At 54.9% G+C, this 23254-nt stretch overlaps 14 protein-coding genes across 22 annotated transcripts; 9 read left to right on the forward strand and 5 right to left on the reverse strand.

The window, feature by feature from the left end:
• Nucleotides 1-681, forward strand: KVP18_003059 (uncharacterized protein; the record flags this gene model as incomplete). 2 transcript variants are annotated; one of them, XM_067954477.1, is made up of 2 exons in its annotated part: nt 1-90; nt 119-681. In XM_067954477.1, coding segments are annotated over 2 exons (653 nt in total), but the record flags the coding sequence as incomplete, so codon positions are not given. The 2 variants fall into 2 exon arrangements, with proteins under 2 accessions (XP_067810116.1, XP_067810117.1); XM_067954478.1 differs by lacking the exon at nt 1-90 and having other exon boundaries at nt 490-681.
• A 206-nt stretch (nt 682-887) lies between these two features.
• KVP18_003057 (uncharacterized protein) lies at nt 888-3599 on the forward strand (the record flags this gene model as incomplete). Of its 2 annotated transcripts, XM_067954474.1 has the most annotated exons (2): nt 888-3344; nt 3373-3519. In XM_067954474.1, the coding sequence occupies 2 exons, from the start codon at nt 888-890 to the stop codon at nt 3517-3519; spliced, it is 2604 nt and encodes an 867-aa protein (XP_067810113.1). The 2 variants fall into 2 exon arrangements, with proteins under 2 accessions (XP_067810113.1, XP_067810114.1); XM_067954475.1 differs by having other exon boundaries at nt 888-3599.
• Nucleotides 3571-6502, reverse strand: KVP18_003050 (uncharacterized protein; the record flags this gene model as incomplete). Of its 2 annotated transcripts, XM_067954462.1 has the most annotated exons (2): nt 3571-5266; nt 5295-6502. In XM_067954462.1, the coding sequence occupies 2 exons, from the start codon at nt 6500-6502 to the stop codon at nt 3571-3573; spliced, it is 2904 nt and encodes a 967-aa protein (XP_067810103.1). The 2 variants fall into 2 exon arrangements, with proteins under 2 accessions (XP_067810103.1, XP_067810104.1); XM_067954463.1 differs by lacking the exon at nt 3571-5266 and having other exon boundaries at nt 5291-6502.
• Nucleotides 6503-7328: 826 nt separating this feature from the next.
• KVP18_003060 (uncharacterized protein) lies at nt 7329-8842 on the forward strand (the record flags this gene model as incomplete). Of its 2 annotated transcripts, XM_067954479.1 has the most annotated exons (3): nt 7329-7952; nt 7981-8102; nt 8131-8842. In XM_067954479.1, the coding sequence occupies 3 exons, from the start codon at nt 7329-7331 to the stop codon at nt 8840-8842; spliced, it is 1458 nt and encodes a 485-aa protein (XP_067810118.1). The 2 variants fall into 2 exon arrangements, with proteins under 2 accessions (XP_067810118.1, XP_067810119.1); XM_067954480.1 differs by having other exon boundaries at nt 7329-8066; nt 8108-8842.
• Nucleotides 8843-8877: 35 nt separating this feature from the next.
• Nucleotides 8878-10023, forward strand: KVP18_003055 (uncharacterized protein; the record flags this gene model as incomplete). Its single annotated transcript, XM_067954472.1, has 1 exon — nt 8878-10023. The coding sequence occupies one exon, from the start codon at nt 8878-8880 to the stop codon at nt 10021-10023; it is 1146 nt and encodes a 381-aa protein (XP_067810111.1).
• A 418-nt stretch (nt 10024-10441) lies between these two features.
• KVP18_003058 (uncharacterized protein) lies at nt 10442-11716 on the forward strand (the record flags this gene model as incomplete). The annotated part of the gene is made up of 1 exon (XM_067954476.1): nt 10442-11716. The coding sequence occupies one exon, from the start codon at nt 10442-10444 to the stop codon at nt 11714-11716; it is 1275 nt and encodes a 424-aa protein (XP_067810115.1).
• A 24-nt stretch (nt 11717-11740) lies between these two features.
• Nucleotides 11741-13669, forward strand: KVP18_003049 (uncharacterized protein; the record flags this gene model as incomplete). 3 transcript variants are annotated; one of them, XM_067954459.1, is made up of 4 exons in its annotated part: nt 11741-12674; nt 12703-12867; nt 12896-13406; nt 13435-13669. In XM_067954459.1, 4 exons carry the CDS (start codon nt 11741-11743, stop codon nt 13667-13669), a joined length of 1845 nt encoding a protein of 614 aa, XP_067810100.1. The 3 variants fall into 3 exon arrangements, with proteins under 3 accessions (XP_067810100.1, XP_067810101.1, XP_067810102.1); XM_067954460.1 differs by lacking the exons at nt 12703-12867; nt 12896-13406; nt 13435-13669 and having other exon boundaries at nt 11741-12691; XM_067954461.1 differs by lacking the exons at nt 11741-12674; nt 12703-12867; nt 13435-13669 and having other exon boundaries at nt 13036-13410.
• Nucleotides 13670-13723: 54 nt separating this feature from the next.
• Nucleotides 13724-15340, reverse strand: KVP18_003056 (uncharacterized protein; the record flags this gene model as incomplete). Its single annotated transcript, XM_067954473.1, has 1 exon — nt 13724-15340. The coding sequence occupies one exon, from the start codon at nt 15338-15340 to the stop codon at nt 13724-13726; it is 1617 nt and encodes a 538-aa protein (XP_067810112.1).
• Nucleotides 15341-15378: 38 nt separating this feature from the next.
• Nucleotides 15379-15789, reverse strand: KVP18_003054 (uncharacterized protein; the record flags this gene model as incomplete). 2 transcript variants are annotated; one of them, XM_067954470.1, is made up of 1 exon in its annotated part: nt 15379-15789. In XM_067954470.1, one exon carries the CDS (start codon nt 15787-15789, stop codon nt 15379-15381), a length of 411 nt encoding a protein of 136 aa, XP_067810109.1. The 2 variants fall into 2 exon arrangements, with proteins under 2 accessions (XP_067810109.1, XP_067810110.1); XM_067954471.1 differs by having other exon boundaries at nt 15379-15759.
• A 349-nt stretch (nt 15790-16138) lies between these two features.
• On the reverse strand, nt 16139-16717 carry KVP18_003047 (uncharacterized protein; the record flags this gene model as incomplete). The annotated part of the gene is made up of 1 exon (XM_067954457.1): nt 16139-16717. One exon carries the CDS (start codon nt 16715-16717, stop codon nt 16139-16141), a length of 579 nt encoding a protein of 192 aa, XP_067810098.1.
• A 675-nt stretch (nt 16718-17392) lies between these two features.
• Nucleotides 17393-18503, reverse strand: KVP18_003052 (uncharacterized protein; the record flags this gene model as incomplete). 2 transcript variants are annotated; one of them, XM_067954467.1, is made up of 2 exons in its annotated part: nt 17393-17503; nt 17532-18503. In XM_067954467.1, 2 exons carry the CDS (start codon nt 18501-18503, stop codon nt 17393-17395), a joined length of 1083 nt encoding a protein of 360 aa, XP_067810106.1. The 2 variants fall into 2 exon arrangements, with proteins under 2 accessions (XP_067810106.1, XP_067810107.1); XM_067954468.1 differs by lacking the exon at nt 17393-17503 and having other exon boundaries at nt 17511-18503.
• Nucleotides 18504-18541: 38 nt separating this feature from the next.
• KVP18_003051 (uncharacterized protein) lies at nt 18542-20518 on the forward strand (the record flags this gene model as incomplete). Its single annotated transcript, XM_067954466.1, has 1 exon — nt 18542-20518. The coding sequence occupies one exon, from the start codon at nt 18542-18544 to the stop codon at nt 20516-20518; it is 1977 nt and encodes a 658-aa protein (XP_067810105.1).
• A 19-nt stretch (nt 20519-20537) lies between these two features.
• KVP18_003053 (uncharacterized protein) lies at nt 20538-22127 on the forward strand (the record flags this gene model as incomplete). The annotated part of the gene is made up of 1 exon (XM_067954469.1): nt 20538-22127. The coding sequence occupies one exon, from the start codon at nt 20538-20540 to the stop codon at nt 22125-22127; it is 1590 nt and encodes a 529-aa protein (XP_067810108.1).
• Nucleotides 22128-22151: 24 nt separating this feature from the next.
• On the forward strand, nt 22152-22775 carry KVP18_003048 (uncharacterized protein; the record flags this gene model as incomplete). Its single annotated transcript, XM_067954458.1, has 1 exon — nt 22152-22775. The coding sequence occupies one exon, from the start codon at nt 22152-22154 to the stop codon at nt 22773-22775; it is 624 nt and encodes a 207-aa protein (XP_067810099.1).
• Nucleotides 22776-23254: the final 479 nt, after the last annotated feature.

Genomic DNA, 23254 nt, shown 5'->3' on the forward strand with positions numbered 1-23254 from the left:
CGTCTGCGTCTCTGGCCCGGCAGTCCTTCTTCTCCAAGATAGGTGTCGAGTTGGGTGAGCACGATTTGACGTTGTCACAGATATTGAACTGTGAGACACTGGCCACGTTGTAATTCAGGCCTCCTTCGAGACTCTCGGAAGTCTAGTGACGGGACCCCCAAGCCCACGCCTTTGGCATTGCACGTCCCATTTGATCCCCGAATCCACTTCGTACTGCAGAGCAAGTATCGCGTCATATCGTCTGATACGCTTATCCGCCCGGAGAGCCTCGATGATCAACTGCAGGCTGCCGCTGAAGAGTTCGTTAACGACCCATTCAATGTGTCGTTGCGGGTTACTGAGTTGGGCGCTTCCGTACTTGGCACTGACCCCGATCGTGACGCGTTGGATCGGTCTCCGGACTCAGCAAGATCACGGCATGATTACCATTGCGACTTGACCGTCCCAAAATGGTTTTCCGTCTTCGAGGTCGATTTCGGTCGGGACTGGATGCAAATTCTGAAAACCATATCTCCTTGGTTTAAAAGGGAAAAGCAGCTAGTAGCCAACCGCATGTTGGAGCTCGGCCGGAACATCACCGTCGATCTCCGGCAGCACCAATTGGAATGGTCTTTGCTCTCCGCTGGAGTCGGAAAGCACTCCAAATACCCGTTCACGGAGGAGAGCCGTTCAGATGCTTGACGACTGTTTTTATGGAAGAGCCCCCAGTTGATCGTGGCTGTGTTTTCTGCTCGTTATGTATCCTCTGCTTCAACATGGCGCTGAACCTCGCCAGAAAAACACACGTCCATAAGCTGTTCGGAAAAGGCACTTTGGGCTAGGATGCGCACGTTTCCACAGGAAATAGCGCATAGCTTGATGAAGCTTTGAGCTTAAACTCGATTTCCATGTGGTGGCTGCTTTTACCATTCGTAGCGCTGTCTATCACGGTCAGCGAGATCGGTCGTCGGGACATTCTGCTGAGGACACTACCAGAGGTGTCCAGGTTGACACTGACATCCGGCGCTGCTGTCGTAGGAACCGCCAAGGGACGCGTGGCCCACCTGGATACCAACGGTGCGGTGCTGTGGCGGAGTCCCGCAGACCCTGAGATGTCTGTGGACACTCTGGCGTTTTCGAAGCCTTTCGTTACGGCGGTCCTGACCTCCGACCATCATTACCGCATAGAAACGTACGATGAGCGAGGCCTCACTGTCTGGTCCTCCGGAAAGAAACCCTTGGAGAATGGGAAACCGATCGTGACCGCAGTAGAGACAGGCGAATTCCTACTCGTTACCCAGAAGCCCGACCGGTCCGTAACGCGTCTGCTACGCCCCGCTGCCGGACTCCTGGATCGGGTGCCGGCCTTTGCCGCCCTTGACACGGCGCGCATTCGCGCCCTGCAAGTGCGCGGCAGCTCTGTTGTCGCAGTTACGTCGCAAGGCGTTCTGCGAGGCAAGCTCACAGAACCTTCGGCTGCACTCACTCCTTTCCAGCTGGACTTTGAGTCCATCGAGAATGTGAGCTTCGTGGATGACGGTGTGGTGCTGCGCTACCCCACTCAGTTGTCATTTGAACTAACTGAATGTTCCGGCGTGATCAAATCCCATTCCGCCGCCGTTGAAGTGACCTCCTTGCGACCTGACACATTGGTTCTACTTGAGACCACCATGTCCCTCACGTCGCTTTCCCTCGCCCATTGTCGCTCGTCTGGTGTGTCTATGTCAGAGCCTCTCAGCCTGGAAGGGCGAGCCTGGCTACTATCACCATCGACGGTTCTGGTACAGCCGTCGGACAACCCAATTGAAATTCTCTCCCTCGACGCGCTCAAGAACGACGTGTGGTCTTTGCGTCATCTACGGTCCAATAAGATGCTTCGTGGATGGCCAACGCACTTGGGACCTGTTGAGGTCGCCACTGGCGAAGGAAACAGGTTTTTGTGCGCCACAGCTGATGGGACGACAATCCTTGCTGAGGTCGGAGAGCACATCACGCCGGTATGGTCACGTCACGAGTACTTAACTCGCAGCGAGGTGGTTGAGCCTTTTAGTCCTGTGGTGGGCTCCACAGTGACTTCTCTTCTGACTGAGTTCTCCCCGCTGGAAGGACGGTTTGTGGAGCCGGTGATGGCGGGAGAGCCTCGACCGCTGGTTCTGGATTCGGCGGACTGCTGGTGCGAGGCATCTCGTGCTGGACACGTCTTCTGTCTTTCAGCTTCTCAGGGGGTTCTCTGGAGCCATTGGGAGGCTACACCGTTCAGTGTGACGTCGGTAACGTTGGCAACTGCGGACGCAGGCCTACTGGTGCAGTACCGGGGCCTTGACGGAACTGCGGCTTTCCGTCTTTATAGTCCCCTTGGACAGCTCGAGCAGGCTGCGGCGGGAGTACTACTCGTCAGGGAGAACGTCCTCTACACAGTGACCTGTGACGAGAAATTCGCTGCGACAGTTCGAGGCGCCCCCGTGAGTGAGAATGGATTGTTCTTCGTCTTGTCTACGGGGACCAGGATTTCCGGCTACCGTGTGCTCAACCTAGACACACCCACGAGCGCCTCGTGGCACTGGGACCTGCCGGCTGCGTACTACCACGCCACCCCGCTGCCTGCGGGCAACGACTCTGCGCCTCGCCGCCGGGTAGTGAAGCTCTCGGGTCAAGTCATGGAGAAAGTGCCAACCTACCTGATCCAATTTGTACTCGCAACGCGAAGCTCTGACGGACGGCAGGTCCAGGACCTAATCGCCATCAACCGCCTAACTGGAGGTGTGCTGTTGTCTCTGGAGCTGCCGGAAGTGATGGAAGAGGACCTGCAAGTCCTCGCTGAGGATGGCGCGTTGTACCTTACATCATGGAATAGGCGGAAGCACCTAACTGACGTTTTCGCCCTAGAACTCCACCTGGATCGAGATACCACGTCGATAGTGTCTCTATTGGCCAAGTCTGTCATACAGCAAGAAGACACCACATCAAAGATATACAGCGGGTTCAATCTCAGTCTGCTGACCTCGTCGAACCGGACCTACGTCATCGATACACATGTAACCGCTCTCGGGGTGAGCCACACCAGGGGTGGAGCTGCAACTCCCCACGCGCTGCTAGGGACTCCGAGCGGGCTGAGCGCGACGCCTCTGCGGCTGCTGTCGGCTCGCAGACCAGTGACTGAAATCGCAGATGTAAAGGCCATGAAGAAGCTCCAGAAGCACGACCTGGAGGAGGCTCTGCCAGCCTACGCACCAAGGGCTCCGGTAACCACCTCGCTGACGTACCATCACTCGTTTTCTGTGAAGCACGTGAAAAGCTTCGCTTGCGGTGCCGGCGCATCCACTTCCTGTGTGGTAGCACTGGGCTCGGACAGCAAGTTTTTTTTGGTGAGTGGCTCCCGTGTCGCTTATTCAGGCCACAGAGGTATCGGGAAGATTCGACGCCCTCCACGACTCTTTCAACGCCACCTACGTTATCGTAGCACTCGCGTTCATCACCCTGGCAGTGATACAGGCTTCATCGACCGCCAGTCGAGCTATGCAGAAGAAAAAGTGGCTCTAATCACGTGTCACAGAACAGACAACTCCGCAAAAAAAATAGTGTTCGCGAGCCTCAGTATTTTAGCCACGGATTGGCCCTAATCACCTGAGGGTCTCGGTCGCCATAGTCTATGAGCAGCTCCTCGCCTGGGTAAATGTTTCGGTTGGCCACAAAGTACAGAACGGGCGTCGTCCTCCCGTCAGCAAAAGTCTTTGGGGACGCGGAGCTGAGCTGCAGATTGCAGTGCACACGACCGTGATTCACCAGACGTCCAGGGCCATACTTCAGAAGCTCGTCGGTGGAGTCTATACAGCACTTTTTGCTGGTCAGTGGGTTCCCAAAGTAGAACATGTAACAGCCCAGTTGAAGCTTCTCATAGTGCTTCTCCATCTCTGCGGCCTGGTGTGGGCTCTCAATGAACTCCCCCTTGTACTGACAAACGAATGATCCTCGTTCAATGTAGTCATAGGCGATTACAGCGCGGCCCTTGTGATTCTCGATCAAAATAATGGGTCCCGTCAGATCCTGGCTCATCAAATGAACAGCTAGATCTCTCCTGTTTTCCTTCGACAGCGCCGCGATGCTGGTCGTAAGCCGTCCGCACGAATCCACGAACTCCTCTGGGACGAAGTGGCGCATTCGCTTGCTTCGCCGACTACGCCCTCCGCTGTCGCTCTCCCCCGGAGATGGCGGGTCGGTAACGCGATCCCTGTCCGCTATGGACCCCACAGTGTTCCACGCGATGCGGTAGGGACCTGGGAAGGGCATCGGTAAGCGGTAGGGTGAGTGTCTCTCCCGGTCTTTTCTTTCCTTTTCTGACAGCAAGCAGGGCCTAAGACCTCTCTCGAGTGGTATAGGCTCCATTAAGGAGCTCTCTTGAGGGGGCTCCAGTTCTTGCCTGCATCTGAGCTGCCACTCCGCGACTGCTCCGTCCACCTGCGTCTCCAGATCGCAGGCCAGTTCGCTGCTTAAATTGCAGGACAGATCCGACAAGCGTTGGCTAAGCATGCTAAGCAGCCAAGGCTCCTTAATGGACGCGTACGGAGCGTTGTCCAGCTCCATTTCGATCAGAAGATGAATGTAGCCCCGGAGGCGTTGTGCGGCATGGTCGCTCACTGGCTCTGTTAAATTCACGATAGGACGGGTCATGGACTCCCAACTGGCGCAGAAAAGATCCTCCTGCATCTGGCGGTAGACTTGGCGTCGTCGTTGACCCAGACGTCGGTGCATGTCATGCAGCTCCTCTGGCGTGGTAAACTGCTGATGTATGAGGCGGTCTGACAACGGAGGCAACGGCTTCTTCACATCCTTCTCTAGTCGTCGATACAAGGATATGAGCTTGGGCCGCAACGAACCTATGACGCTCTTTGTGAACTTGGACCAACTCGCAAAGAATGCCTCCTGAGCTATCTGCCATCCCCTCCGTCTGTTCCGAGTGGAGTTATCACATCCAAGCAATTCCGAAATCCACTCATCGGGGTCATCCTCGCCACAATGGAGTATTACAGTCCACAAGTAGCTCGGCGCCGCTTCAGCCAGACGTCGGGTGGTTATAGGCACGGGCAGAGGAGGCGCCCCAGACGCCACGCCCACCTCCAGATTCAACGACTTATATGGGCAGCACTTCACCTTGGTGCAAATCGACTCAAGTGCGGCGAAGTCCTTCTGCAAGGATGCGCTGCTGTCGACAGCGGTGTCCCACAGGTGTTTCATGACTGCTTCTGTTTCGGTGCTCAAACTGGGGGGTTGTCTGATCATGTTGAATCCTCTGCATGGGCAACGCCGTTCACCCTCACCTCATAAGCGCCTCCTCGTCATAGTAATGAATCTTGTCAGGCGAGCTCCACATATCAGCGAGAGCCTTGGTCTTGAGGTGCACAGAGACGTGGTCCATATGATGGAGGTGCCTTGTGTCGAAGCCTCTACCGGGCGTCCAAACCAGTTGGGGTTTTCTTGAGGCATGACACTTTGTCCGTTCTGGAGGAGCGAAACTGATCCGCAGGGCGCGCGGCGTCAGCGCAGTCTCCAAACGATCCGACACCTGCCCTTCCCTGAACCGCAGATTCTGCGGTCGCCAATTGTCGATTCCAAAGAAGAGCATGCGGTAAATTTGGGCTTCCGTCACCAGTTGACCAGGAACCCCGTCAGAGGAAATGGTGTCGTTCCGCAAAGAATTGCTCTCCACGACCCAATGCCGAGACCAATTCTTGGCTTGCTCGGTGATAAGAGCCAGCTGTTGCAACGTCTTGGCGTCTTCGGTCACAGGTCGGAGCACAGTTTCCAGGGTCGATCCCAACAGAGCGTCAATTGGGGGAGGGGTTGACCTACGAAGCCTCTTGTCAGGCGGTCGTAACTCCTCGTTTGACACAGTCCGCGATCTGCGTCGCGGTTTGTCTTCCTCTTGTTCAGGAGGTTCAAGGTAGGTGTCAGGCGTCTCTCTAGCCGTTTCAGCCTTCTTGGCCTTCTCAGGCTTTTGAGCCTTCTGACGGTGTTCGGCCTTCTCAGGCTGTTCGGCCGTTTCGGCCTTCTCAGACTGTTCGGCCGTTTCAGCCTTCTCAGACTGTTCGGCCGTTTCGGCCTTCTCAGGCGGTTGGGTCTCCTCCGTCCTCTCAACCAATTGTACAGGCTCTTCTACCTTGGTGGGGATCTGGTTCTCTTCCGATCCCTCCTGCAATAACGCTGCTTGTGAGCGTTGCAGCTCCTCCTGCCGCTCCCTCGCGTAGGCCCCCACCTGACGGCACCACTCGTCCCTGCGTGTTGGAGGCACTTCGCCTCCGATCTCAGAGAGCTTTGCCAAAAAGGTCACTATCACTTCGGAATGCGGCAACTCACACATCTGCCCGCCCAACATGCTCGACGATTCATGAGCGGGATGCACTTTGTCAGGCAGACCCGGCAAGCACTCCTTCTTCACAGCCAAGACCTCCATGAGCGGTTCTCGACATGACGTGAACGTCACTGGCGCCAGAGGCATGAGATTAGGCGGACCTGTCGATCCGTTCATTAAGTGGATCTCAAATAACTATTTAGCTTCGGAATTCGTGTGTGTCGTTTCGAGAACGAATGTTGCGTAGAATACTTGAGATTTCGATGTTTATGGGATACGGAATCGTGCAGCTCCTCTGTTGGACGCTGTACAAGGGTCCTCTTCAGTGTAGGTTTCTTTTACGTTCACAACAGTAGCCGAACGGTACCTCTTGTATGAGAAAACTGGGATCGCGTAATATTTCATGGGCGCCCCGCAGACATGCAGGACTGTCTCGGACTTCCTCCACAGCAATACTACAATTAACCGACAGGCATTGACGTGGCCTTGCTCAAGACCATCCCACATGGACCTGCCCTCGGGTCCATCGTCGATGGCCAGAGAGACACTCTCTGAAAACAGTCTGGAAATCGATCAGGGCTCGCTGGCCTCTCCGTAGCCAGAAAGCCCCTGGTTCAGATTAGGACACCGTGAACGTGCCCGTAAATGGCTAGCACCGTCCCCGACTGGGGAAGTGAAGGGCTGCCTATGGTCCTTCACATTAACCCCGCACTTGATTTGCACACTACTATTCGTACCAGGAGATCTGGCTTTATGGTTTCGGATCCTCCCACACCCTTCGGGATAAACGCTGCACTCACTTCTGACATCTCTTCTCTGGCAAGCATGTAAAACACAAGGAATCAACCGAGTTGTGTGTGCTATGTACCTAAATTCCCGACTCGTACGGGGCTCGTACCTTGCTGGCAGCAACTGTGGAACTGCACTCCTCACCTTCGTAAATTTCTCAGCATGCAACATAGCCAGAAAAATACAACAATCTTGACGCGAGTCCGGTTTCCGGATGACCACCATGGAGTCCTGCCCGTTCCTCGAGGAGGCCAACTCGCTGACAGGTCACTTGCCCTCATCGGATAGAGAGGAGGTGCGACATGTATGTGCCGCGGTGCTGTCGCTCTACCACGACCAGATCATGCCGCTCTTTCGCCGAGTGCGTCGCCGATGCGCCGAGCTCGGAGTGGGAGTTAAGGATCTCGGGGTCGAAGGTGACAGTGTGTTCTTCTCCGATCTAATCACTCGCTTCCCGTCTGTGTTCGTCAGCGAGGACCCGCAGTCCCTGTGTCCCAAGACTGGCATTTTTCTCATCGAACGCCCCGCTTGGTTTCACGGGTGGGTGTGTGTTCACGTCGCTAGAAGTTCCTTCCCAATGGTGGTGTGGATCGAATTACACTCATACATTGTTGAAGTCATTCGACGGCGGGCGCGCGACGCTTATCGAATGAAGGGCGGCCGCTATGGAATGTCGTGGTGCTTGCGTAACCTGACTCCGTCAGCTGTCTCCCTCTTTTCTCTTGGGAAACTGTGTCATCTGATTCAGTTCGGAATCCAGGTCGGAATGCTCAAGTTTAAGCATGACTTCCTGTTGCCGGTTGCCACCTGCCCTGTGGGCACCGAGCACGACAGTTCTGTGAGCGAGTTTTTGCCTTTTAATGCAGATCTCACGACCCGGAGTCATTGCTTCTTTGCCAGAGCTGCACTTCTACCTGCAAGGTGTCCTCAAAAAGCAGCCAGATGGCGCTATGTACCTCTCACAACTCAAATGCGCGTTGATGTTCTCGTGAGACTCCCAAGGATGAAGCATTCAGGTACAAAAGGGAGATCTCGCCTACAGTTTTTGGGTTTTCCAAACTGTCTGACCTCATACTGATGGCCTGCCACAATGTCTGCCGATTGTACCGGTATGGGAGCCGCCAAGTAAAACTGGTTCTCAATGGCCACGAGCCGACATCGGCGGACAACTGCGAACGTGTCATCCCGCATCCGGAAAGACCTAGTGGAGTGTTTCCTTGCTCCACCCAGGAGACCGACCTCGACCTCTGCAAAGATGTCACCGATTTCTCTGCTGACCCAACGAAGTTTCTGTCGGACCTAGCGGTCCGACATTCAAATGTCATGTACGCTTTCTTGGAGAGCAAGGATGAATTCCTCAAGCAACGCCTGTTATTCCAAAGCAAGAACGAGCGGAGGACTCTAGCATCGATGCTGTCCGAACAAGACTTAGCTCAACGGCGACGAAAGGAGCTTGTATCCAGTTGGAAGCTGCTGAAGTACGACCCCCAGATATCCTCCGAGATCATGCATCTCTGCCACAAGACGCTGCAACAGGATTCCACACCGCCGTGGGGCAACCGTATCACGGCGTCGTTTATGGCCATGGACGGATTGTTTAATGACGCTCCTGAAGGCAGCGATGTGACTCGCTTGCTGGATGTATGCCTCGCGGAATCAGCTCACGCTGCCTCTGAAAGCACCCAGTGTATGTTCAATCGTGTTTTTCGAGGGTGTGTGCCTGTCTGACGACTTTTTTCTATCTGTTGTACGAAATTATATAAATGGACGTGACGAACTTTGCTGGTGTCTTCGCTTCGCTAGTCTACATTTTCAATTTCGTGACGCGGGCAGGCTCCCAGAGCCACACAGTCCTTCAAGCGCAGCTATGTCATTACAGCCAAATGAACTCCACTGCCATTCCGTGCCGCTGGGTAGGCGGCGATCTGCGCCGGCCCATCAGCATCCCACAGGAAATCATGTCGATTGGGATCTGCTTGATGGGAGGTCCAACATGCGGTCGGGGTGGCGGAGGCGAGGCGATGAGGGAATGGGAGTGTGAACAGTCCAAGCAGCTCTCCAAGGGTGAGCCAGTTTACGTTCCTTGTGCTCCTGGCGTAACCAACCACTTATTGCTAGCGTTAGTCGTCGCACAAGCAGCTTCGCTCGAGCATGATCTGGGTACGTACTTTCGAACTACATGCGGATCCGACTGGGAGGGAGTCTCCATGAGGGACAGTATTCTTATCTGGAGTCCCACACGTAAGATAGCCGTGCTGGGCATCGAGGGTAGTAAGGGCATAGGTGATTGGAGCTTGAATCTCCAGGTGGAGAAAATTCCCACTCGATTGACCCAAAGTAACGAGCCCGTCCATGTTCACTCCGGATTTTTCCAGAACTACAGTCTTCTATCGGAGGGGCTGTACAACGAGGTCAAGAAGATCCCTCGGGACTACAAGGTGCTCGTATGTGGTCATAGTCTGGGTGCTGCGTTAGCGCAGTGGGCTGCCGTGGATCTGATCGGCAGGGGCATCCTGAGTACCGACTTGATGCCGTCGAATGCCCCAGAACTGCTTGGAGTGATTGCCTTCTCGCCTCCGCGTCTCAGCGATGATACGTTTCAGCTCCTCTACCACCATAGCGTCGGCTGTGACCGAACTTGGTTGCTAGGGCCGGCAGCGGACGTGACACCGAGCCTGCCTCGGGTATGGATGGGCTACCGCCACACCTGCCCTTACATGACGGTGCGGGCAGCGGAACGGCAAATGCCCGCCGCCCATCAAATCAGCTCAGTGAGAAATGACCTAGCGGCGGTGTTGGGCACTGACGGGGACTTGTGGCCACATTTCAAAGAAGGTTGCCCAGAGGAAAAGGGGAGTGTCAAGGAATCAAGGAACGTCTCCAGATTCGATCCGACGCGTTTGTCATGATTTGTGGGGTTTATTTAGGGAAAAATTCCGATATAAGTGCTATACCGTAGGGGTGCCTTTGGCTGAGAATTACCCTTGAACCTGATCACTGTAATTAGTGCGTAGGAAACGGATGTTATACCGACGAGTTCTTTTTGCCCCGACTATTCACATAGTCGTGGGAATCGCCCTCTCCCTAACGTGCCTAGGCGTACTAGGTCTTTTTGTCTTCGGACGTCACAAGGTGGCGTTTCGTCGCCCTTCTGAAACGTTCCTCACTGGTCGGAACACACAACCCTGGTGGGTCATCGGATTCTCTTGGTTTGCCGGCCTCATGGGCACATGGGTGCTCACGGGGCCAGTAGAGACGGGGTACACTGATGGATGGTGGGCCGTGCTTGGATATGCAGTCTGTTGCGCACTCCCATGGGTCTTTTTCATGTGGGTAGGCCCTAAAGTTATCGAAGCCGTCAACTGGCAAGGCTACACGATTCTTTACTACCTCCGCAAACGCTACGGGCGCGGCCTAGAAACTCTGATGACGATCGTCACTGTCATGCAGAGCTGGCTTGGTCAGGTCGCTGACATGACCGCGATCACCTACTGTATCGACGAGCTCTCGGTGGGTTACCCTTCAGTGTTGGCTACCGTTGCCACAGCGATGGTTACTGTCTTATACACGGTGATAGGCGGTTTCCGCATCTCCGTTGTAACGGACCAGGTTCAGGGCGCGATCATCGTTGTGCTCGTGTGTGTCGTTGTGGCAGCTCTCTTCATCTCGGTGGTTCCGGAACTGCCCGCCGAGGACTGGTCTGTCGCGAACACATGGGAACCAGAAGGCCTCATGACTGGCACGGTTCTTATCGTTTCGGTGTTCTTCGTTACCTTTACGGACCTGGCCTTTTGGCAAAAGGGATTCGCCGCGAACTCAGTGAAGGACATCCAGTGGGGTATGGTCTTCGGCATGGTCCTAACGCTACCAGTTATCATTCTCTTCGGTTCGACGGGATTCATTCTCCGAGCCGCAGAAGCGGCCGGCTTCGTAACAGTTCACTACGCGAGCGACGGGTTTTTTCAGCTGGTTAGCTTTCTTCCTATGTGGCTGATGGTCTGTGTAGTGTTCCTCACAATCTGCCTGGCCTGTTCCAGCCTGGACTCCCGCGTAAACTCCCTCTCGAACATCCTCGGCCCAACACTGGAGCACTACAACTGGGACTTGAACTGGTCGCGTCTCTTCGGCCTTGTCGTCAACATACTGGCTGCGATTGCAGCAGTCTATCAGCCGTCATCGATCATGACGATGCTGTTCCTCGGGAATATTATTGGGCAAATCACTGGACCCGTGATCTTTCTTGGGCTTTGGCCCAAGGCCACGCAAGCCGGTGCTGTCGTCGGCATAGCTGCTGGGTTCCTCTCCGTGTTTATCATGGGCTGGGCCTCTATCGGAACGTTCATAGGCGGATTCCAGTGGTTCCTGTTTCCTTGGGGTTGGGGCAACTGGCAGTGTCTTTTTACCTTCCTCCTTGGACCGGCTGTAACAGTTATCGTGGCCGCGCTCGTCTCCTTGGCGCAACACTACTTTGATCCCACTTTGCAAGAGAAGCTTGATGCTAGGATTGCCGCCCTGGCAGGCGCTGAAAAATCATACGAAGCTTCGAGTGCAACAACAGAAAAGAGTACATCTTCCGAAGAGATGTCATCTTTTGATGTGTAGTTGAAAATGAAGTTTAATTAACAAATGTTCGCACAATACGTTGCTGAGTCGTTGGAGGACGAGCCGGCTTTTCCCTTTGCTATCAGAACTCCCCAGATTAGTCTGCTGGCTTTGAATTTGAGGGAGACGTATGTGGAAGGTCTCAACGACCTTCTCCTTTCGTTCAGCGACCGTACTGGTCTGCAGGTTGCGCTGGTGGCGCTTCGCAGTGACACCACATCTCCTATATTCGGGCCGCTCACCGAGAGTGAGGACTTGCACTTTTTGGATATGATCCGACCTATGCCTACGGGCTACAAGAACGCTGTGGTGGCGGGCTCCGACTCCACCATCTGCCCGTTGCTGGAGGCCCCTGCACCGGGTTACCGCACGCTCCTTGACGAGGAGCGGCTAGACACCATACCTCCAGAGCTAGTAGTGGCCGCTGGCAGCGCCGTTTTCCTTCTAGATGTTGACGTCTCCATCTACGTGCTATCGCCTGGCCTCTACTTGTGTGCTACCAGGTCGGAGGACCGTCCGCCCAGCGTTAGGCAACTGCAGCCGGATACCCGCTTCCATGAAAGAGTCGCGGACGTGATGGACGATTTCTATTTTTTGCCGGACCCTGAGAACATTATTGGTGAGTGTCAAAGTCTTTACTACCCGCTGAACTGCAAGACGCTGGTGAGCTTGTTGAACGAAGAAACTAACGTTCCCGACTTCCGTTCCTGTGACGGGCCTCAAGTCCTGGCGCTCTGTGACTGGAAGTGCCCAGTTGAACTGGAGATAGTGAACTCTCTCCCGTGTCCTCCCGAGACGAGCAATTGTCTATTGGGAGTGAAGATTGGATCGCTGAAGGATTGCAGTCTTCCAGTTTGGGCCCTAGAACTCGACTTTCTCCGGGGTCTGGCTGCGGAGAGCGAGGGCCAATCATACGAGTTCGTGACGGAGTTGGGGCCTCATGTGTGGACCTCGGAAGGTGGGTCTGGGGGCTGATCCATGAGCAGACGTGGACACCGCCATGGATGTCTTCCTTTCCGATGAGAAACAGAAGAACTTGAATCGCATTCAGTGTGCGCAGGAGAACTATGCCGGAACTGCTCACGCCGTCGGCGTTGCCGAGCTTCTGAGGCGCGAACAGGACCAACGAGCAGCGCGTGCCTCTACTTTCCGTGAGGTGTGCCGGGGGCTCCCACGCAGTGGAGCGCCTGTGGTTGCAGATTGCACGCAGGTCGCGTGTATCGGAAGCCGTGCAAGTCGTTCGCGCTCTGTTGAAGGAGCTCCATCGCGACATTGAAAACAGCTCGGCCAACCTCTGGAGCCCAGACACAGAGGAGGACATGCAGCTCGGCGCTCTCCTCCAGCATCGCGACAGACTGGTCCACCACAGACGACTCGTTGACGTTGGACTGTCGGAGTTGCAGGAGGCTCCGATAGAGTGGTCTAGGGGGCTGAAGCGCGCCTTGACAGACGACGTGTATTGTATTGAGCTGGCCCTGGACCTCGGAATCAAAACCTTAACGTCTCTCCATTTGAACTACCTGTCTGAAGTGGACACGGCCTCGCGCGTGACGATAGAGGACTGCCTAGCAGAGCTCGACCCTCTTGAGAAGCTCAGCCGCCTACACGTCATGGCGAACCTGTTTTACCTTTTGCAGCCTTACAGACTAGGCTGGGCCCTCCTCAGAGGCGTAGTGCGTAAGTGCCTAAGGTGAGAGGCGGGCTGCCGCGTGACGCAGTCTGCTCCGGACCGATGGCGTAGATGCCGTTAGGTCGACTCTTTTTGTCTGCGGACTACACGCGGAGTCCCAAAAGGCTCTGCTGACTCGCTTAGCGCGACCGCAGATGGCTTCTGTGCTCGTCAGTAGCCACGGCCGCCCCCAGCATGCCTGTATTTGGAAGCTGTGCGAATCCGGCGAGGTCAAAGTTGCGGATGGGGTCTATCGACAGTCGAAGCTGACGTTCTTCACGTGATCAAATATGTGATACTGACTTTTGCCTATGGTACTCCTCCATTTCTTCACGTGATCAAATATGTGATACTGACTTTTGCCTACGGTACTCCTCCATTTCTTCGTGCGATACGGGTACTCGGTAGCCTGTGAGCAGGCGTACATAGCGTTTCTCCTTCTTCAGCATCCATTCACGCACGCCAGTGCGTTGTATGAATTTTTGAAGCGGGTTGTCTGTTACCACACTCGGCTCCCAGATAGGACGCTTCACGTAATCAAGTGATCCCTCATCAGGCGCCCCATCCTCCTCATCATCTGACTGCTCCTTGGTGAAGCCGGCAACGATCAAGTGCTCTTCCACTTTTTTTCTGGTTCTCGGAGTTAAAGGCGCCTCCTTCTTGCCAGCATGGAACTCCAAGGCTCTCCGCGCCACAGTCTCGAAGTACTCGTTGACCTTGACTACCTGTGACTGACTTCTGAGAAGTAAGAGCTTCTGAGACAGGGACAGCTCCTCCACGACAATTGATTCCATCTGCTCGTGGCTGATCGAGGAGTCGCAGACCTCGGTGTCTGCCGTTTCGGAGAAGCACTGGTCCTCTAGCTCTGACGTGTGATACTCTCTGGCGGTGAGGAAGGACGTAGCCTCGCTGGACGCGACCCGTCGCCTAGCGGTGAAATCGGCGCGTCGTTCAGAGAGTGCAGCCTCCACGAGCACCTGACGCGGGTCATGGAAACGCTGACAGAGAGACTGTTGCAGTGCGTCTGCTCGACGGGTGAGCGTCTCAGTCACTGTGAGCAACGCTCTTTGGAGATCCACAACCGAGGCCTCAAGGCGTTCCACTCGGGTAAGCGTGTCTCGAGTCAGTTTAGTCTCGACTCCAAGCGTCACTTCGTTCCTTGCCACCTCCTTCCGCAGGTTGCTAATATCTGTGTCGCGAATATTCACTTGCTGCATTAGTCGTGTCTCCAACTCATCAAGCAGGCGATTTGCCGAGGTATCAACGTCCTTTGGGGGGTTGTAGGAGTTGGAGTCCATCTCAACGTCTTCAACCTCGTCGTCTTCCGGCGGTGAGAAGAGCGCTTGCCATAGATCCAGCCCTCTATCCGAAGAGGACTGCGGTAGCTCGCCGCTAGCGCCGTTCGTCGATCTGGCGCCTTTCACCGGCCAGTCGATGACGCCAATATGTTTTACGTCCTCAAGGGATTCCCCACCGTATCCAGTACCCAGCGCGCGCAGACTGAGCTCGAGGCGTCTGGAGGACAGATCGATCCAGTTAGCGTCCCTTTGGAAGGGGTTAGCGCTGGCCACCCTTACGTCCTGCCCCTTTGGAAAGGGCACGTTGCCGCCGTCCACCACGTGGACGTCCTCCGTGGGCTGCCGTTGGTAGCTGTTAGCTTGCTCCGAGCTGATCGGAGTTAGAATGACCGACTTCCTATGGTAGCTGGGTTCGTTGTCATCGATGGGGACGGCGCTGTCCGATCCGTAGGAGTCGTCGCTAGATTGCCTTTCCCCGGATGGGGTCGGAGCCACAGTGCGTCGGTTCACCACCTCCTCCGTCCCTTGGCGCAGGTACTTCACGGCATCCTTCACCTTATGCAGGTTTCGAGCCCGCCTCTGTTGGTCGTCAGAAGAATCGAGGTCCGCTACTGGCTGTGGACAGTCCTCCGTATATACTGCATCGGAGATATCCATGCTATTCGATTGTGTAATTTTCGGGGTTTCATTCACATCTAAGCCTGGTTCATCAATCTTTCCATATCCTTGCCAGATCCAGCCAGCTGCCCACCAGACAGCGCTCCTCCTTGTAAACTGCCCATAATGTTGCCGAGAGAACCCAGGTTGCTCATAAAGCTGGGCATTTCGAGCTGAGAGTGGGCATCACCCGACTTCTTGTGTCCTCGAAGGCGGTTTGTGTCCTCCTCCTCCTCGTCGGAGGACTCGGAGTCTTCGGAGTCTTCGTCATCCCTCTGCCGCTGCAGATCAGAGGCATCTTCTTCATCGTCGTCAGCGGCCAGCTCCAACATTGCCGCGGGCTCCACCTCGCTCAGCTCCGCGAGGTTGTTAAGTCTATCAGTCAAATCTTCCTCCTTATCATTTTTTTGGGCGCGCATCAACGCTGCTAGAAGTACCCAGGTACGCATAGGTGCACCAAAAATATATTTATGATGACATGAAAGCACAGATATTGAGCCAGACTTCTGACTTTTTGAATTTGCCGTGGTCTGCCATCGGACTTGAATTGTTTTGTTGCCGTATCCGCGTGTGTGACGCTTTGCTGTGTGGAGCTGGGAAGGATGGTTGTCTTCTGCATCTGCTTCTTCGGCCATCGCGGCCCTGAGAGAAGCACCAAGACCGGGGTAACCTCATACAGAATTTGTTGGGGCTCATAAAGGCGGTAAGCGCCGTGAGCGATTCGTCATAGGAGGTGATTCAAACAATTTATACATCATCCTTAGCGTCCTTCTTTTAATCATCCTTGGCGTCCTTCTTTTAATGATCCTTGGAGCCCTTCTTTTCATCATCCTTGGCGTCTTTCTTTTCATCATCCTTGGTGTCCTTTTCATCATCCTTGGCCTCTTTCTTTTCGTCATCCTTGTCATCCTTGGAGCCCTTCTTTTCATCATCCTTGGTGTCCTTTTCATCATCCTTGGCGCCCTTCTTTTCATCGTCCTTGGCGTCTTTCTTTTCGTCATCCTTGACGTCCTTTTTTTCAGCAGGCTTGGCGTCGTTCTTTTCAGTTGGCTTGGCGTCGTTCTTTTCAGCTGACTTGGCGTCCTTTTTTTCAGCAGCAGGCTTGATACCCGTATGGTTGTGGATGGGCTCTACTACAGCAGTCAAACCGTTGATAGACGTTTTTTTACCAGTGAGGTGCTTATGCTGGTCGGTCTCCCTTTTCTTGGCGACCTCCTTGGAGTCGACAGGGACGCGTTCGGAGCTAGTCTTCGCGGACACCTTGTCGATGACGGCCTTGATACCATTGCCAATGGAGCCCACCAGAGCCCCTGCAGGACTACTGAGCCCAAGAGCCGCCACCACATCTGCGGCGACAAACAGAGTGAGAAACCGCATAGGGGAAGTGCACCATTCGCCACATCCAATATTAAGGAAATGCTCTTCTGGACTTTGTATGTGCTGCTGGCCTTTACGGCAAGGGGAAGCATCCTGGGTCCAGGTCTAACGGGCGTCGTGATCGTAGTTACGCTCCTGCACGTGTGGAACTTTCGCCTCGATGTCCCATGTTTGGTTCGAAGCCTGTTACTCTTGTTTCATTGGGGGGAGTTTGTTCTGGTAACATCCAGTTTCGATGGCTTCCTGTTCAACAACACAGTACTGCTTCCCATATTTGTGGTGGCGGCTGTCGTCGAATCACACTACACCCCACTACGCCCATGTTTTGCTGGCTTTTTTGTGGCACTAGGCGGTCTCCTTCTCCGGTGGAGGGCTATTCTCACCGCCGGACAGTCTTTCTCCCATGACTCCGAACGACTGCCTCCCCAACTCGTGACTACTGGAGTTTACGCCACGGTACGACACCCTTCATACTTGGGCTGGTTCATGTTCACTCTGGGTGTGAACATGCTCTTGCCGGCACCAGGAGTCGGCGCGCTCGCCGTACTCGTGACCTTAGCATTCTTCTCTCAAAGAGTGGAGCGTGAAGAGCGTCTGCTAGACATCAAATTCGGAGAGCGTCATCGCCACTATAAAAACAGAGTGGTGGGTGGCCTGCCCCTGACGAACTGGCCCCTACTGTGCTTTCGGCCGAACTGCGAACAGGGGAGTGTTGAGGAATTGTGAGACGTCATCGAGGTCTCTGGCGACGCGGCGTGAGGAGTACAGGAGGTTGTACATCATAGCCTGAGTTTTACGAAGTCCAGTCTCTCACGAAAAATAACATCCGATGGCCGATTCCGACCCAGGCCGAAGTACCTAGGATGTACACTGGAGCTAATCCAACGTCAAATGGAGGCCGGTTCTGGTGGGAGATGTTACCCAAGGTGGAATGGTATCCGTACGCACCATTGAGTACTATGACGAGGGAGGCCCGCAACCAGAATGATGCGGAGCGAAACCCAAACCAAAGAACACCGACTAGCACAGTGTGTACAATGACCAGTCCGATGTCGCACAGGGCCCGTCGGACGTCCGATGCAGGCAGCTCCTGAAAGCCCTTAAAAACGCTGCTGAACAGCACAAACAGCAGGAGTCCAATGATTACAGTTACAATAGGAGTGTTCAGGAGCAGGCCGGGAACGAGCTCAGCAGTGAAAATCCACGGGCAGATGGCTTTGATCACCCAGAGACCGATTACCACGGCTTGACCTTCCGTAACGCCCAGTTCTCCTGTGCATGTCGGAAACGTCTTAAATTGCTGCTCCCACCAGTTGAACACGCCTAGCTGTAGATTCATTACCGTAAAAATGGCGAGTGAGAACCAGTCAGAGTCGCCTCGACCGGCTACTGCCACTCCTACGAACGCAAAAACCTGCGTGCTGTAAGCGTCGCAACCGTGGTCTAAAAGCTGCCCCAGGGGCGTGCCCAGCTTCAGTCTGCGCGCCTGCAGCCCGTCAAGTGCGTCGGCTGTCTGGTAGGCGAACAGCAGCGTGGCTACCAGCAGGCACGCTGCCGGGTGAACGTCCTCAGTTGCCATCGGGCATAGACAGGCGCATACTCCGAAGGCCGCCAGACTACACCCAAAACCGACAAGCGTCAGCGCATTGGGGCTAATGAAATCGGGAAGGTACAAAGACAGAGGGCGCCACCAGTAGGACAGTAAGATGCGGTCCAGAGTGGTGTAGGTGCCGGCGACGTATTTGTGGTCTCTTATCGCCTCCAGCGCATGTCGTGAAAGCGCCATTTACTTTATTGTTCGTTTCGTCGGTTTAAAGTTGAGATATGTTCAGCGGACAGTACGCCAAGGTGCAGACTCCAGCCAGACCAGGAGAGACGGCTACATTCGCATCTGTTTGGGAAGGCTGCGCGGTGACCAGCGAGAGCACTGCCTTAGATCGGTCGCAGTCCATTTGGAAAGCGTTCGAGAAGGTTGTTCAGCGCCAGCCAGACCGTGCGTACCTTGGGAGCCGCGTGGAACCGAGTGGTGAACTGGGCAATGCGTTCGTATGGGCGACGTACAGGCAAGTTTACGAGCAAGCCATCGTTGTGGGGTCGTTTCTGCGGCAGGTTTGCGACATACAATCGTTCCCTATGGAGGAATACCCTCAGGCGCGCGAGACACGCGTGTGCGGGATATACATGCGCAACTGTCCGGAGTGGCTTGTTACTGCACACGCTTGCAATGCGTTCGACATAGTGGTCGTGCCCATCTACGACTCCCTTAACGCGGTGTCGATCCAGCACATTGTGCGCCAGATAAACATGACCACTATTGTCACCAGCAGTGATAAGCTACCGAACCTCAGAGGCCTCTCCCAACTGAAGCACATCATACTGGCAGATACATATAATGGGACTGCTCCCGCCGGAGTCGAGGTCATTAGCTTCTCAGAGGTGCTTGAGAAGAGCGATACCGCCATTCTTCCCTCTCCTACCATCGATGTCGGCCGGCCGTGCACCTTTTGCTACACAAGCGGCACTACAAATATGCCGAAGGGGGTAATTCTTACACACAGGAACGTGTTAGCCGCTAGCCTCGGTTGCCTCGAAGGGCCCTTCAGTGCCAGTGCCAGTCCGCACAATGGCTTTACGCCGGAAGACGTCCACTTCTCGTTCCTGCCACTCGCCCACGTATTTGAACGCCTCGTATGCGAGGCCATGACAATTATGGGCGCTCAGATCGGTTTCTTCTCGGGATCGATCCCGGCTCTGGTGGATGACGCGAAACTACTGCAGCCCACGCTTTTTTCCACCGTGCCTAGAGTGTTGTGCGGTATCGACGCCAAGATTATGGACGGAGTGGCAGCGAAGAACTCTGTTGCCCAGTCCATCTTCAACATGGCGCTGCAGTCCAAGGTTGACCGCCTTCGCGAGTCGCGCGTCAGCTTCAAGCACTTCTTCTGGGATAATATCGCCTTCAGGTCAATCAAGGGCCTGCTTGGAGACCGACTGCGACTGCTAATCTCCGGCGGATCTCCGTTGCCGCCGGCCACGCATGAGCGAGTAGAGGCGCTCTTTGGTGTCCCGATTGTTGAGGGCTTCGGCATGAGCGAAACTTTCGGTCCTGCAATGGTGTCGCACTGCCTTGACGGTGTACACGGGCATATTGGAGGCCCTGCAATTGGCGTGCAGTTCAAGCTTATCAGCGTGCCTGATATGGAGTACCACACAACCGACGATCCTCCCCGCGGAGAGCTATGTTTGAGAGGCGAGTCAGTGTCTCCTGGGTACGTTCATTTGAAGACGGAGAAGACCATGGACACAGAGGGTTGGTTGCACACTGGAGACATCGCGGAACTAGGACGAGGGAATTGCGTTCGTATCATCGACCGAAAGAAGAATATTTTTAAGCTGTCTCAAGGAGAGTATGTCTCACCTGAGACATTGGAGGCTGTCTATTCCAAGGCACATATAATCGACCAGATATTCGTCTATGGACAGCCTAGCAAGAACTACCCAGTGGCTGTGGTGGTCCCCAACGCCGTCAGTGCAGAAGCTTGGTCGCACTCGACGCACGGCGTGGTTAGCGCAGATCTGGAAAGTATCTGCGGCGATCCTGCTTTCATTCGTTTCGTGCTGAAGGAGATAGAGCTGCTTCACCAGAAGTCCGACTTGAAGGGGTATGAAAGGATCCGAAACGTTCATATGACCACGCAGGCATTCTCCCTTGAGAATAACATGATTACCCCAACAATGAAGTTAGTGAGGCACCGTATCGCTCGGTTTTATGCCAGCGAGATCAATGGCTTGTATGGTTAACGTCGCAAAAACTGAGAATATGCCTGATTGGCTGCATGAGGTCCCAGCAGAGGTCGCTGAGCGGGCAAACGCTTTGCAGGACCAGGTTCTGGACCAGCTACGAACTATCATTGACCCTGACTTGCTGAAGGATATCGTATCCTTGGGATTTATCAAAGAGCTCAAGATTGATTATTCTCAGGGGTCAGTTGCATTCGATTTAGAACTGACCACGCCTGCGTGTCCTGTGAAGGACGTTTTTCGGGAGCAAGCCGAGCTGCTTCTGTTGCAGCTGGAGTGGGTGAACACTGTCGATGTGCACCTCACCGCTCGCTCGGCCCTGGCCGAAGCTGGCTACGCAGGCGCCGAAAACGCTCCGAAAAATCTCGCTGGCGTCTCGGCGATCGTCGCCATTTCATCAGGCAAGGGAGGTGTGGGCAAGTCCTCCGTAGGCGTGAATATCGGGTACACCTTAGCCCGACTGGGGGCTCGAGTGGGAATCGTGGACTGCGACGTGTTCGGTCCGTCCCTCCCAAAGATGATCCCAATAGAGAATCCTGCAGTCTACTACTACAACCACCAGTCCTCTGCGGCTAACGGCCAAGACAACGAACGGTCCGTCAAGTTACGAAAACAACAGGAGATGCAGCAAGGTGAAGGGGGCATGCTGCCTGTCACCCACAACGGAGTGAAGCTGATGAGTTATGGCTACCTGCGACCAGGCGACAAGGAGTATGCTGCTGTCAGAGGTCCGATGGCCTCTGCGCTGGTTTACCAAATGCTCACCCAAACTGTATGGGGCGACCTCGATTTTCTTTTGCTGGACCTGCCTCCAGGAACAGGCGACATTCACCTGACCGTCGCACAGTCCATTAAACTTACAGGCCACATTGTCATCTCGGAGCCCCACCCACTCAGTATTGTGGACGTACGGAAGGGGCTTCATATGTTCCACGAAGTCCACATCAACCCACTAGCCCTAATCATCAACAAGGCGTTTATGACATGCCCTTCCTGCTCGACGTCTTTTGACCATTGGTCTGAGGAGCAGTCTACTGGCGAGCAGGAACTCCAACTGCAGTCCTTGGTCGAGCAGTTCGGAATTAAGTTCGTGGAGAGGTTTCCTTTTTCCCCTGCGTTCGCCCGCCTTCGGAAGGATACCCCTGCGGGACCCCAATTCCCCTTCGTTAATTTCTGCCCAGAGGATCATCCTGTGTACCTCAAACTCACACACCTTTGTGAGAACCTGATCCGCGAGGTCTCCATACTGCGGTTCGCTGGGGATCGGGCCCCTGATTTGCGTCAGCTTGCCGATGGACTCCTTCGAATCTCACTGAAATCAGAAGACGTTGACAACATTCTGCTGGTACCAAGCCGAGAAGTTAGACTTGCATGCCGATGTGCCCAGTGTGTGGACGAGTTCACTCAAGAGAAGAAGATCCAAGAGCGGCTCCTTCCGAAGAATATCTGCGTAGTAAGCATGCGTCAGGCAGGGAACTACGCCATGACGCTGACGTGGAGCGACGGCCACGTCTCCTTGATGGCATTCGACTACCTCGAGAAAGTTGCACGGAAGTACGTGACCCAGAAGGGCAATGGTCAAGCCTGTGGTGTGGAGGCGGACTGGTAGTTTAATATTCGTTGGAAAAACCCAATGCCTCGTAAAAACACGGACAAGTGTCCGTCAGCAGACGTGGTGACCCATGCATTACGCGTGCTGGAGCTTAGCGATGAACCTGTTGCCGTTGTCTGCCGCGACGAGGAGAGCCGACGAGTGAGAACGTACGTGGAGAACTGTCTCGGCGCGCCCCCCTACAATGGGGTGTTGTACGTCAGTGGCCTGCCGGGCACAGGCAAAACTCTAACGATTCGGAAGACTCTCACTTCATTGCAAGCTGACCGCAAGCTGCGCTGCCGCACTATTTACCTGAACTGCCTGCGGCTCACTGCGCCGGGAGCTCTGTACTGGGAGATATATCGACGCGTGTTCGACGACGGCAGCTCGTCTCGTTCGCGAGCCAAGGTCCTCAACGCGCTGGACGCGCATTTCCTTGGCGGAGAGTCAGACGTTTCAACGGTCCTGGTTATCGATGAGGCTGACTCACTCCTTGGCACGCAGACACGAACATCCAGCATGAACAATCAAGAAATCCTGTACCGTCTCTTCTCGTGGAGCGCGATGGATACCAGTCGCCTGGTAGTCATTGCCATTGCGAATATCATGGACCTTCCCGCCCGAGTGAGTGTCCGCGACGTGACTGACTCAGCTCGCCCCTAGAGTCCATTCGCGACTGGCGTTTGGCAATCTGCACTTCGATCCTTACCTGCCAGAGTCGTTGGTGGCGATTTGCTGTGCACAGTTGCGGAGCGTAACGGCGCCCGAGAAGCTCTTCCACCCACGAACCATCCCATTCGTCGCCGGGAGGGTCTACGGCGTGGGCGGAGACCTGCGGCGACTATTTAGTGTGCTCAAGGCCTGCCTTCAGGCTGCGCCCACCCCCTTTCGCCCTGTGACGCCAGAACAAGCTGCTGCGCACACCAAAGACCTGTGCAGTCCACTAGGCGCCGGCCTCCGCGGCTTACCCCCTGCGCAAGCAGCCTTTCTCGGGAGTCTCGTATTGGAAACTCAGGCGGAGAACGAAAAGTGCAGACAGGTGACTCTCGACCGAGTCATACTTCGACTAACCACTCACCTACAGGTGAACGACCGGCCTGACCTCGACTTTCTGCAGGTCATTGGCGTGCTGAATTTCCTGA

Source organism: the organism of the source record quoted next, assembly GCF_019968955.1.
Source record: "MAG: Porospora cf. gigantea A chromosome Unknown PgA_NODE_301_length_23254_cov_364.069, whole genome shotgun sequence".
Lineage (NCBI taxonomy): Eukaryota > Apicomplexa > Conoidasida > Eugregarinorida > Porosporidae > Porospora > Porospora cf. gigantea A.